The sequence below is a fragment of the Mercenaria mercenaria genome, chromosome 11, assembly GCF_021730395.1.
Source record: "Mercenaria mercenaria strain notata chromosome 11, MADL_Memer_1, whole genome shotgun sequence".
Lineage (NCBI taxonomy): Eukaryota > Metazoa > Mollusca > Bivalvia > Venerida > Veneridae > Mercenaria > Mercenaria mercenaria.
The window spans coordinates 46467001-46481583 of NC_069371.1; the positions used below are offsets into that span (position 1 = coordinate 46467001).

Consider the following 14583-nt stretch of genomic DNA (forward strand, 5'->3'; position numbering starts at 1 on the left):
TGTCCGAAACTATAGAGAATTTTCGACAAACAAATTCGGATAAGTGAATTTTATGAGATAAATTGCAACTCATACTACCCTAAGGATTTTGTAAGTTTATAAAAATTGATTGACATTCCTTTTGTGATATTGCAGTTAATGAACATGAGAAAAATTCCCAGTTTAAATACATGTAGTTTTAATTTAAATATGGACAATCGAGAACAAAAGACTGTCTTTTTTATCTACCAATACATGGGTGTAAGCATTTTTCCAGAAATCTGTTGATATTTTTTCACTGCGTCTTATACATGAGTGCGACCTATACTCGTATGATTACGGTACCCTGTTTGTAAAAATGAATTTTTGAAAAGAACTATCCAGATAATTCTTCTTTTTAGCCTAATAAAGTAATGAATGCTACACACCTTATAATTTTGTTCAATGACCAGTACAATATTGGAAGAATCGTTAGCCAATTTGGTTGCCTCTGACCCTTCAATATATTTACTCAATCTATTGTAGACAGGAAGTTGGTCCTCTGTGACAGCAAATATCATGTTAACGCTGTTCTCACGGATCTTGGTGGAAATCTGACTGACTGATGGATAATCCTGAAACACAGGAGTAATAGAAACTAGAAAAGCAGCATTGTTTTACTGATATAATGGAAGTTTTTAACACAGTTATAGTAAAGATACAATTTGCTCTGAAAAAAGACATTCTGAATTGTACTGAAATTCACAGAGAGCCTGCCCTCGTTTCTTAATAATTAAATAACCAAGACTGGTACATTTTTGAAAATATTTAGCTATGCCTCCTGTCAGATTCTCAATATATTCAAGAATACACTAAAAAGCAGTTTTTTCTAATTTTGGTATACTAAATACTTTTTTGGTAGTATCACTCAATCAAACTCCATCATTACTGATACATGTCACTGTATTTACATTCTTTATTTAGACAAAGTTATAATCATTCAGATAATATGGTATCAATCTGCATTCTTATGTTAAAAAATAATGTATACTGTTACTCAAGTAGTAAAAAGAAATTTTAGCAATACCTGGTTCTCAGCCTCTGTGTATTTTCCATCGTTACCAAGGTGACATAAGCCGTCGTTGGGTTTAACAATACCACCAAGCTATCAAAGAAAGAATACAATGTGACTGTAGCTGAACAGGAAACAAACACAAGTAATTTAAGTTTATGAGAATAAAAACAATTCTTTAATAAGAACATTTTAAATTTAATAACTGTCAAGTTAATATACAAAATTTAATTTGTTAACATTAATTATATGCAGTTTAATTTTCAAATATCAATGTGTAAACATATAATTTAAAACCATTCATTAAAATCATCCATAAATACACAAAATTTTAATAATAAATAAGGATCTACAATAAAAGTTACTTTAGTTTACAACAAATTAGTGTGGATGTTCATTACTTACAATAATACAAAAAAAAGATTTTCTCCACTGAGCAAGAATGTTAGTACACTTTTAACAGCAAGTCTAGAAAATTTGCCATTATTACAATTTTGTGATAAATGTTCTTTTTTCAATCTCTCAGAAGTCTTCAGGCTGGGGACACAGTACAATGACTTTATCTAACAGAATAAATTTAATACAAAACACAATCAACTGTTTCCTTGAGACTGTCTTTAAAAACTGTGCAATCTTTTATACTATTTACCATTATTAGAAGTTTCAGGGGCCACCTCACCAATCACCATTTGCTACTATTCATGAAAGTGGCTTTTTTTCGTATGGCTATTCTTTTGATTTTTTTTCATCTGGCTCTTTTGCCTGTGGCTTTTTTCACATCACTCTTAAAATGTGGCTATCTTATCAGTCAGGGGTGTCACTGTTTTAAGTTATGTAACCTATTTCAGTTACTTTTTCAAGCATTTTATAACCTGTATTAGTTATAAAATATAGTTAACTCAGGTAAGTTATTTAAAAAAAGTCTTTTTGCTGTTCTCACAAAGTGACCTTTAAAGTGAAATTAGTAGCAAACTGAGGTTAATCAAATTCTCTTTTAGTCCGAGCATGACCTGATAAGCATAATGGGATAATAATGAGATATTAAGAGTTTTATAGCTTTAAAGCTTTTGCGTAAAACTTTATCAGCCTTGCCTAAAAAAATTTTCTGCATAGCTGGAAAGATAAAAGGTCAAGGATTCAGGAAATAATTGCATTAGTCTCTTTCAAAATGAGGAATTGGCACAGGAGGGCTTTGTAATATTTTATGATAACTGAAACAAGTTATGGAAGTTTAACCAATAACTCAGATGGGTTTTAAACTGCGATAACTTGAAACAGTTACACCCCTGACTGCTTATCACTAATATTACTAGGTAAATTCTAATTACATTACTTTTACAGTGACTGTGGTTCAATGAAGTTGTGAGCCATGTTACCCCTGGTTTCCAATGTAATATCAGTATATGGGATGGCTAACATATTTTATATCACAGAACTAAATTTAATTTAAATATCTATTGCACTAATAAATGACTAATAAAGAAAGTTCAATATCATTTTTTGCAAAAAATTAAGTAGTTTCAAGCCATCTCTACAGTCAAAAGGTACTGTTGTAAAATTATTAGTATTCTTGAGGCATTAATTTTCATGGATTTCTTGGTTCATTCAAACCATAAAACTAAATTTAAAAAAAAAATGAGCCATGCCATGAGAAAACCAACATAGTGGGTATGCGACCAGCATGGATCCAGACCAGCCTGCGCATCTGCGCAGTCTGGTCAGGCTCCATGCTGTTCGCTTTTAAAGCCTATTGGAATTAGAGAAACTATTTGCGAACAGCATGGATCCTGACCAGACTGTGCGGATGCGCAGGCTGGTCTGGATCCATGCCGGTCACATACCCACTATGTTGGTTTTCCCATGGCATGGCTCAAATTCTAAATTCGCACTCATTCTATGTTCCAAGGTCAAAATCAATGACTTAGTATTTCCAGAAAAAAAGATGTATTGGAAAAAACAAAAAAACATTTGAGCATATATAATTAGATTATTCACAGTATTTTTGATTACAAATTATTCATAAATCACTAAGCACTTTAAAGCTTTATAAGCATATATATTTTTTTTTTCCAAATTGTGCCACATATTTTCCTTATATGATCAATTTATACCTTTCCATCTCCGGCAAAGTGAAATCCTGCATCGGTAGAAAATAGTAACATCTTACGTGCTTGATCTCTCCAACCAATCTGATTCTGTAACCATAGCAACCACAATACATGCATAGCAACCAAATGACATCATTACCCTGTCTCTAGGACAACAGGTAGGAAGCAAGCGTACATACAGACATTCAAGGATAACACTAGCACAGGTATTAACATGGCAGTATTTGTCACTTACATACATGTATCTATCATGTCTGTTCTCTATACTTTTAAGTTTATAGATTCATTCATTTTCAAGAAATTAATTAAAATTTCATGTGTCAGATTTCTTTTTTCATAAATACAGAGTTGAAAGTGTAATTTATTAAATTGCCACTTTTAAATAGATATATCTATGTTCTGACAATGAATTAATTTTAGGAAATAATGAAGAAAAAATACTGGTCATTCTTTAAGAAATGCTTAAGAAACTCTTAAGACTGTTGTTAACTTCCCTACTATTACATCAGTGGCTTTAACTTCACATGTCCAAAACAGTATAGAAACATATAACAAATACGGCCATGTTTATAGTCAAGAGATACAAACTTCCAACCTTTCCCTCTTCTGCAAGTCTACACTGCTCATTGTGACCTCAATACTATACAGGCAGTGGGAAAGGTTGAAATGTTTTCAGTGAATTCATTTTTAAGGAATAGTTGATATTCACAAGGGTCTATCTGTGAAGTATTTCTGATTTATGACATGGTTTTTTTAATACGAAATTTAAACTTTATTTCATACTTGCTGCTGCCAAAGTTTTCTTATCTTGCTATTCCTGATTACTCCATGGCATAAGAACTTTGAAAAGAACTTCAGTATAAAGTCAGTTATTTAGATTTGTTTCATTTAAGAAGCAGGTCAGTTTGTTTAAAGTTTGAATACTTCACAGAAAGGACGGAAGGTGTAGAACAAGAAATATTCAAATTTAAATTAAAATTAAAATTTGCAAAGTTCAAAGCAACTATATGAACAGAAAAAGAATATATGTCTGCAATCTGAAAAAAAACTTTTGAACTATTTTGAATATTTCTGATTTTTTTTTTCAGCAGGTTATATTTATACAAACACTAAAGACAAGCCTTTGAAATTCATACGGATCCCACAGGAAGGACACATTTAGGTAGACTCCACCAAAGTCACTTTAGGTGGATGTCACATAGGTCATATTTAGATGGAGCCCAAAGAAAGTTAACATTTAGGTGGACCCCAGAAGTCCACTGAAAGGTCACATTCATATAGTGCCCACAGAAAGATCATATTTAGGTGGAATTCACAGAAAGGTCATATTTAGGTGGAGCTCACAGAAAGGTCATACATTGGTGGAGCCCATACAGAAAGGTCATATTTAGGTGGAGACCACAGAAAGGTCATACTTAGGTGGGGCCCACAGAAAGGTCATACTTAGGTGGATGCCCACAGTTTGGTCATACTTAGGTGGATGCCCAGAGGTCAAATTTAGGTGGAGTCCACAGAAAGTTCAAACTTAAGTGGATGCCCACAGAAAGGTCACATCTAGGTGCTGAAACATGATGATAGATGTCTCAACACCACACACGATGTCCTCATGCTATGTAAGTACATTCTGATTATTAATATATTCTCAGTGTATGTTATGCATTCAGGACTAATGATATCTGGGTTAAAATATTTTAGAGTGGAAGCATTCATCTGTTCTGCTGAAATACAGGATCAAAGAATTCTCATTTCACATGCGACAGTTATCTGAAACTCAAGCAAACAAGACATACAGTTAGTGACTGGAAACCCTTGCGAATGTAATACACTTAATGAACTGAAATAAACAGATGTCAAAACAACGACTGTCTAGCCAAAGATATCCACATACAAATAGAATGCATTCCATTATATCTAAAATTAAAATATATATATCACATAATTATGAAAACAATGCATATGATTTTGTAAGAGTCAAATATTTCCTTCTGTCCTTTTTTGGGAACATTTATTTTTCATATTTTCACAAGGATTTCCATTATAAAGTACAATATAGCACAATGCAACTTATGATGCACTCTGGGTAGATGTGGTTGCATTCTGGGTAGTTTTGCACTCTGGGTAATGCATTCTGGGGTAAACAGCATTCTGGGAATAGTCTACTTTTTAACAAACCTTTCCATCCCCAGCAAAATGAAAACCAGCATCAGTTGAAAACAGGAGAAGTTTACGTGAAACATCTCTCCAACCAATATGATTCTAAGTATGACAAGATTTGCATTAATATAAATAACAAGAGCAAAGCAATGTCTTAAAGACAGCTTGAGAAACAAAGAAAGTACTGAATGCAGTATCAGTTTTAGGCTTGTGAAGTCACATTCTATTTATTATCGCAGTGGCATAATTTCCTTTTATCTGCAGCTATGTCTTTTAAGAATTATACTTTTTTTTTTGCATTTTCTTTCAAAAATATATCTTTTAAAAATATGATCACCGGAAAATACTGGACACCAGTCTATGCATTTTAAGTGATCATTAATTTTTATTAATACTATTGATCAATCGGTTCAGCCGTGCTGTTTATCTCCCTGTCACAAAGTGGCATCCAGGGTATAAACCTGCGGCGAACGTTTTGAAAAGCATCATGTATAGAACTAAACTCGCATTACAGTAAAGCAGTCCTTTCTTCAAGCTTGCTATAACATTGCCGTAAGTAAGGCACTGAATACTGATAACATCAGCAGAATACTGTCCACCAAGGCAAAGCTGAGGTCATCAGAATTTCTGCCAATGTTGACAATATGCAAGAAATGAGCTTACAAATAGTGAAAAGCTGCTAGTATCCTGACAGGCTATTAAGGGTATTTTTATTTTGTTAAAATGAGAGCAGAAAAACGGATATGAAGTCAAACGTCATTCACTTGGACTCAGATAATTCGATCATCACCCTTCACTCGAACTTGTCAGGTCCCAGCAAAGTCCCTATGCAATGTATAATTTACTACAGATAACTCGAACAAATTCTGCGGGTCTCGTCCAGTTCTAGCGAGCGAAGTCTGAGTGTAGTATTCTTGACAGAAACAGTCAGAATGTCTAATATTGGTTACACAGTTTTATTGAATAGATGCATAGTAATAATATCATCCTAAAATGCTTAATGTCTATATTCATGATAAATGTAGAATAATATTCTACTATGAATTTTTTAAAAGCTCCAACACTTTCTTATAATTTCAAATGGGTTGTCCATGTGTGTATATATAACAAAAATGCCTTCAAGTCAACATTTATCAGTTTATGTAAAGAACCATGAAGTTCAAAATTGCAAAGTCTCAATTTAATTCTAGAAAAAATTTACTTATTTTTTCTTCAAATCTGTTTAAAATAGTTTCAAATACTTTCCTGACAAAAGAAATGACTGAATTCTTACCTTACACATCACAGCCTGCATGATAGCATCAAATCCTCCCTCGGGGGCATCCAGATTACCGGATACACGTGCTTTTCTTACATACTCCTATAATCAAATTAAACTGTTCTTAACATGTTCACAAAAATATAGTCACACATTGTTCTTACCAGATTCACAATAATATAGTCATACACTGATCTTACCATGTTCACAATAACATAGGCAGACACTGCTTTACCTAGTTCACAATAATGTAGATCATAATAATGTTGTCAATGATTTTTTCTAGGTTCACAATAATGTAGTCACACATTGTTCTTACCTGGTTCACAATAATATGTCGCACTTTGTTCTTACCAGGTTTACACTAATGTAGTCACATAGCGTTTCTACCAGGTTTACAATACTGTAGTCAAACTCTGTTCTCAACAGGTTCACAATAATGTAATCACACACTGATCTTACCATGTTCACAATCATGGAGACATACATTGTTTCACCTGGTTCACAATAATGTAGTTCATAATAATGTTGTCAATGTTCTTTCCAGGCTCACAATAATGTAGACACACATTGTTTGGCTCACATGTGACAATAATGTAGTCACACATTGTTCTTACCAGGTTCACAATAATGTAGTCACACCATGTCTTTACCAGGTTCGTAATGTAGTCACGCACTGTTTGGTTCATATAATGTAGTCATACATTGTTCTTATCAGGTTCAAAATAATGTAGTCACACATTGTTCTAATTAGATTCACAATAATGTAGTTCACAATTATAGTCACATATTGTTCTTATGAGATTAAAAATAATGTACTAACACACTGATCTTACCAGGTTCACAATAATATAGTATGCGCCTGTATCCATTATTATTTAAACCCTAAAACTAGACTATGACATAAAAACAAAATTATTCGTTTGTTTGTTTGTTTTGTTTGTTTGTTTTGGGTTTAACGCCGTTTTTCAACAGTATTTCAGTTATGTAACGGCGGGCAGTTAACCTAACCAGTGTTCCTGGATTCTGTACCAGTACAAACCTTTTCTCCGCAAGTAACTGCCAACTTCCCCACATGAATCAGAGGTGGAGGACTAATGATTTCAGACACAATGTCGTTTATCAAATAGTCACGGAGAACACACGCCCCGCCCGAGGATCGAACTCGCGACCCCGCGATCCGTAGACCGACGCTCTTACTTCTGAGCTAAGCGGGCGGGTTTTGTTTGTTTTGAGTTTAACACCGTTTTTCAACAGTATTTCAGTCAATTTTGTTTTAACTTTGCTTTGAGCAAATTTACAAAAGAACTTTTATGAGCTGTATGTACCTGCAGAATGAATATATATGCAACATTTTATCAAAATCTGTGCAAATTTAAGAATGACGGAGCAAAAACATATTAAGCTGTCTAAATGTCAGACCTGAAGTGCTTATGAAGTCGGTCCCATGATACAGTACAATAATGTTACTTTTTACTAATCAATGTATGTCTATCATTCTTTTACTCTTAAAAAGGATCTAAAATTTCAAATAGTCAAAATAGTCTACCAAGAGGGCCTAGATGGCCCTAGGACGCTCACCTGAGTAACACGCCATGACAGTGTAAACATGTTTTACCTCATGATTTCAAGGAGACAAATATTCTGACCAATTCATTAAGATTGGACCAAAAAATGTGGCCTCTTGAGTGTAAACAAGCATTTTCTTTGATTTGACTTAGTTTTTTACCCCACATGACCCAGATTTGAAATCATCTAAGACTTCAGATAACAAACATTCTAACGAAGTTTTATGAAGAAAGAATCATAAACGTGCCCCCCTAGGGTGTAAACAAGCTTATTCTTTGATTTGACCTGGTGACCTAGTTTTTGACCTGACATGACCCAGATAAAAATTCATATGATATTTCATGCAGACAAACATTCTGACCAAGTTTTATGCACATCAAATGAACAGGAGTGTTAACAAGCTTTTCCTTTGATTTGACCAGGTGACCTAGTTTTTGACCCCATATGACCCAGTTTCGAACTTGGCCTAGGAATCATCAAGATAAACATTCTGACCAAGTTTCATGAAGATAGGGTCATAAATGTGGCCTCAAGTGTTAACAAACTTTTCCTTTGATTTGACCGGGTGACCTAATTTTTGACCCCGTATGACCCAGTTTTGAACTTGACATAGGACTCATCAAGATAAACATTCTGACCAAGTTTCATGAAAATAGGTTCATACATGTGGCCTCTAGGGTGTTAACAAGCTTTTCCTTTGATTTGACCTGGTGACCTAGTTTTTGACCCGACATGATCCAGTTTCAATCCAGGCCTATAGATCATCAAGATAATCATTCTGTGCAAGTCTGTATCAAATCAAAGCATAAATGAAACCTCTATATGGCTGAAAGGGCCAAAATTGAAAATCTTGCCCCTTTCAGAGGCAGTGACTCTAGAACCCATGAAAGAATCTAGCAGGTTTTTAAAAGGAACCGAGATCTTATTGTGACTTAAGTTGTGTGTAAGTATGGTTAAAATCAAATATAAAATGTCACTTCTATCATGTTCACAAGGTAAAAAATAACAAATTTTGGCTCTTTCAGGGATCAATCAGGGGCCTTAACTCTGGAACCTATGATTGAATCTGACAGATTCATCATGGAATCCAAAATTTATTGCTGTTGAAAATATTTTGCAATTTTGTATCAAATCAAACCATAAATGAAGTATCTATATGGCTGAAAAAGCCAAAATGGCAAATTTTGGCCCTTTAAGGGGCCACAACTCTGGAACCCATGATGGGATCTAGCCAGTTTTCGAAAGGAACCGAGATATTATGCCAATACAAGTTGTGTGCAAGTTTGATTAAAGTTGATTGCAAAATGTGGTCTCTATCGTGTTTGCAAGCCAAAAATAGCAAATTTTGGCCCTTTAAGTGGCCACAACTCTGGAACCTATGATCAGATCTGGCCAGTTTTCAAAAGGAACTGAGATATTATACCAATACAAGTTGTGTGCAAGTTTGATTAAAATTGATAGCAAAATGTGGTCTCTATTGTGTTCACAAGCTAACAAGCAAATTCGATGAATTGGTATCCCCCGCCAAAAGGGTTTGTGGTCAGGAATGGCAAAAAAATATATCCGGCAAAAAGTTAAGGATGTTACTAAGAAGCAAAAGAAGCAAATAATTTCATTTGTCAAAATCAATTTAACAGAAAATGAATGCTATTTTTTGGTTGGGGGAGGAGGGGCAGCAGGGGTGACTGGGTGAGGGTACAAAACATCGATTACTATCATTGATCATCGATGTTGATTATAAATATTGAAATATGGATGGAAAATTAAAAATGAAAAAAAAAAAAAAAATGGAGGGGAGGGGGATGACTGAGTGGAGGAGTGAGGTGGGGGAACAGTACAACTTTGCATGTTGATAAATACTCATGAAAGTTTGAAAAAATAATAATAAAAAGGAAAGATTTTTTTGGGGGGGGGGGGGGGGGTGACGAAAGCAAAGTGGTGACCAGGTGTGGGTACACAACTTCACGTTTATAATAAATGTTCACGGAAAAGAATGAAAGGTTTTATGAAATTCTACCAATTGGTTGGTTTGTTATGTACAAATCTGTAGATTTTCAAATAAGGGCAATAACTCTAAGGGAAATTGACCAATTGAAAAAAAAATGACATACATCATCGAAGTATGTTGATTCATATTTATTTAAAGTTTCATGAAATTCTACCAGCTTGTTACTGAGAAATGGATACAGACGCGGATTTTTCAGTAAATCAAGGGCAATAACTCTAAGGGAAATTGACCAAACCAAAAAAAACTTGATGGGCATCATTGCAGTATGTTGGTTCATATTATTTCAAGTTTCATGAAATTCTACCTGCTAGTTACTGAGAAATGGCTGCGGACGGACATTTTTGGGCATTTTTCATTAAATCAAGGGCAATAACTCTAAGGGAAATTGACCAATCCAAAAAAAAACTTGACGGGCATCATCACAGTATGTTGGTTCATATTTATTTCAAGTTTTATGAAATTCTATCTGCTAGTTACTGAGAAATGGCTGCGGACGGACGCACGCACGCACGGATGCACGGACGTGACGGACGGACAACGCCATTTCAATACCCCCCTCCCGATTTCATCGGCGGGGGATAAAAATAGCAAATTTTGGCCTTTTAAGGGGCCACAACTCTAGGACCCATGATGGGATCTAGCCAGTTTATGAAAGGAATCGAGATATTATGCCAATACAAGTTGTGTGCAAGTTTGATTAAAGTTGATTGCAAAATGTGGTCTCTATTGTGTTTGCAAGCCAAAAATAGCAAAGTTTGGCCCTTTAAGGGGCCACAACTCTGGAACCTATGATGGGATCTGGCCAGTTTTTGGAAGGAACCGAGATATTATGCCAATACAAGTTCTGTGCTAGTTTGATTAAATTGATTGCAAAATGTGGTCTCTATCGTGTTCACAAGAAATTGTGGACGGTCTGATGGACGACAGACAAAGGGCGATCACAACAGCTCACCCTGTCACTACATGACAGGTGAGCTAACAAGAGCTGTCGGAGGACAGCAACGCTCGACTATTCAACAGCCTTGTCAATTGAATGAATACAAGTTGAAAAAGGGGCATAATTTTGTAAAATGCAAAGTAGAGGTATTGAACCTCTGTACTGCATGTCATATCATGACAGCGAACAAGTGTGTGAAGTTTCAATCCTTTCCAATTTGTGGATACTGAGATACCAGCTTACATACAAAAACTTAACAAAAAAGTGCTAAGTCAAAGGGGCATAATTTTGTAAAAATGCCAAGTAGAGTTATGGGACCTTCACAGTGCATGTTAGATCATGACAGTGAACAAGTGTGTGAAGTTTCAATCCATTCCAATTAGTGGATACTGAGATATCAGATTACATACAAAAATTTAACCAAAAACTGCCAAGTCGAAAAAGGGGCATAATTTTGAAAAAAAAGAGAGTAGAGTTATGGGACTTGCTTAGTGCATGTCAAATCATGATAGTGAAGAAGTATGTGAAGTTTCAATCCATTCCCATTAGTAACTACTGAGATACCAGCTTACATACAAAACCTTAACCAAAAATTTCTAAGTCGAAAAAGGGGCATAATTTTGTAAAAAAGCAAAATAGAGTTATGGAACCTGTGCAATGTAGATCAGTTCATCACAGTGAATAAGTGTGTGAAGTTTCAATCCATTCCCACAAGTGGTTACTGAGATACCAGCTTACATACAAAACCTTAACCAAAATCGGGACGCGGACGCGGACGCAGACGCCGACGCCGACGCATGGGCGAGTGCAATAGCTCACTATTCTATGAATAGTCGAGCTAAAAATTACAAGTTAAACATTCAAAGTTTCAATGTGCAGATAAGAAAGCAACTGAAGCTTTTCTTCAAGAAGTTATAATGCAATATGGGGTTTCCACTCTGAAAATCACAGGCAAAAGTTTTTCTGTTTTTTTTTCTGAGAAGATGGAAGAAGCATTCACTATTTTCTATGAGATATAAGATCAGTTTAGGTTTAAAGAGGAAACAGAAAGCAAATCAAGACTTTCCACAGATTAAACAACAGGAAAAGCAAGTCCAGATTTTTTTTACATTAAACTATAGGAAAAGCAAGTCCAGATTTTTTTTAGATTAAACTATAGGAAAAGCAAGTCCAAATTTTTCTTAGATTAAACTGCAGGAAAAGCAAGTCCAGATTTTTTTAGAGTAAACTATAGGAAAAGCAAGTCCAAATTTTTCTTAGATTAAACTGCAGGAAAAGCAAGTCCAGATTTTTTTTAGATTAAACTTTAGGAAAAGCAAGTCCAAATTTTTCTTAGATTAAACTATAGGTTTTTTTCAGATCACATCACAGAGATATTCTTGAAAATAAATTTCAAGAAAAGCAAGTCAAAATTTTGAGATTACATTTCAGGAAAAGCGTGTCAAGATTTTTTGCAATCATATGAAAGCCATAAAAGGTTTTTTGCGACTATACGAAAGCAATTCATATTTTATTTCGAGAACATTGGTTTCGAGTTTGCTTGCAATCATAGCTAGCGCATAGCTTACAGAGGAATAAAGATTTTACGAAGCATTTCCAAATATCCTCATTACCATTGGACAACCTGCCTACCTCAAACTTGGTGGAGTCATTATCCAACATAAGATGGTTTTTGTAACTGTACGGTGCTGTACAGCCTGGGCACGGCTGTTGTAGTCTATAGGTTCAAAAATACACTGTCATTGTCAGATTCATACTCAAGGAAAAAAATAGTTCCATTTCAATGTGACCAGTATTGTAGCATTGTCCACTTCTGACAAAATGTTGTCATTATAGATACATGTTCTAGATGTAGCATTTTTTTCTTTCTCAAGCTTCTTTGTTCTGTTTTACAAGAACCAGTCTATATCTTTTTTAATTCGCAACAAAATAGAAGCGGTCAATTTGTTTTGGATATATATACGAGTTAAAGAAATACTGCAAATTTGTTTTTCTTTCTACCAATTGTAGATCAATTCTAAATAATGGTCACATTTAACAACATCACGGTCAATCTCTTCAATAAATATGTCCCAGCTGAGATCTGGAAATGTCCAAAAACAATGACATTTTGTAAAAGAAAATTCACTCCCTTCCTCTTAAATAGAAAATCCTCCTCTCTGATCACTGATAAAAAGGCAGTGATGAATTTAAAAAGAGAGGTTTGCATAACTCTAAAACAGAGTATGGTATTTTAAACATGTAAAAGACACTTGTGACTGAAAAAATGTTTTCTATAAAATTAAAGAGGTTCCCTAGCCGCCATTTACTTTTCCCCCATCAATGGGCACAACCATACAGTACGAAAAGAGAAAAACATACACTCATTAATTCAAGCTGCCACAATTTTACTCTGCCTCTCTAGCATTTATGTCTGGGACATATCTATTTTGAAAAGAGAACAACAATAACAACATGAACATCTAGTTTTACAAACCTCAAACAGATTGGTGTTGGTGTCCAATTTTAGCTGGTTCTTAAAACTGTATGGTGGTTCACAACCTGGACAAGGTGATTGTAACCTGTTCACATAAACTTAAAATTGTAGAATGGTTCAAGATGGTTAACTTATTCACATAAAATTCAGATTTTTCGGTGGTCTGCAGCATCAAAGTTGTTGTTTTGTTTTTCGCTGGGTTTAACATCGCACCGACACAATTATAGGTCATATGACATCTTTCCAGCTTTGATGGTGGAGGAAGACCCCAGGTGCCACTCCATGCATTATTTCATCATGAGCGGGTACCTGGGTAGAACCACCGTGACCGACCCGTAAGCCAGCTGGCTGGCTTCCTCAAATAAACATTTCATTGCCCCCAGTAAGGCCCTAGCCCAAAACCCACATTGTTGAGGGGCAAGTGATTTAAGTCAGTGACCTTTACCACTCAGCCATGGAGGCCCACTTCAGCATCATGTAGAAATGAACTAGCACCACAACCTTAAATAAATCACTGGACTGTTCACATGAAATTATACAGTGGTTCAAAACATCCAAAGCAATGTTAAAGATGTTCATAAAACCCTTCACAATGTGGTGCCAACCTACTCCAATAAAGGTAAAATGAGCCATGCCATGAGAAAATCAACATAGTGGGTTTGCGACCAGCATGGATCCAGACCAGCCTGCGCATCCGCGCAGTCTGGTCAGGATCCATGCTGTTCGCTAACAGTTTCTCTAATTGCAGTAGGCTTTAAAAGCGAACAGCATGGATCCTGACCAGACTGCGCGGATGCGCAGGCTGGTCTGGATCCATGCTGGTCGCAAACCCACTATGTTGGTTTTCTCATGGCACGGCTAAAATTATATTACAGTTTACAATACATTCAAAATACTTCCTGTTCCTATAAACTCAATTTTTTCACAACTTTCACATGTCTTATTTTTTCACACAATTCTTAACTTTGGTAGCAATCTATGCATAAAATTTTAGACTTATAGCAGGACACTTGTACAAAAAAACAACTTCTCTTCAAAAGCCA

The 14583-nt window shown here is 35.1% G+C and overlaps 1 protein-coding gene across 8 annotated transcripts in view; it reads right to left on the reverse strand.

Moving 5' to 3' along the window:
• LOC123530691 (integrin beta-PS-like) overlaps positions 1-14583 on the reverse strand; it is a 51398-nt gene that overhangs the window by 14537 nt on the left and 22278 nt on the right. For 2 of the 8 annotated variants that reach the window (XM_053517340.1, XM_053517339.1), the window contains exons 7-11: positions 12697-12781; positions 6566-6652; positions 3142-3225; positions 1046-1123; positions 408-593 (exon numbers count right to left, since the gene is read on the reverse strand). In XM_053517340.1, the coding sequence (XP_053373315.1) occupies positions 408-593; positions 1046-1123; positions 3142-3225; positions 6566-6652; positions 12697-12781 (520 nt within the window). Of the gene's footprint in view, positions 1-407; positions 594-1045; positions 1124-3141; positions 3226-5310; positions 5395-6565; positions 6653-12696; positions 12782-13540; positions 13626-14583 lie in introns of all 8 variants that reach the window. The other 6 variants (XM_053517341.1, XM_053517337.1, XM_053517342.1 and 3 more) reach the window with 3 other exon arrangements.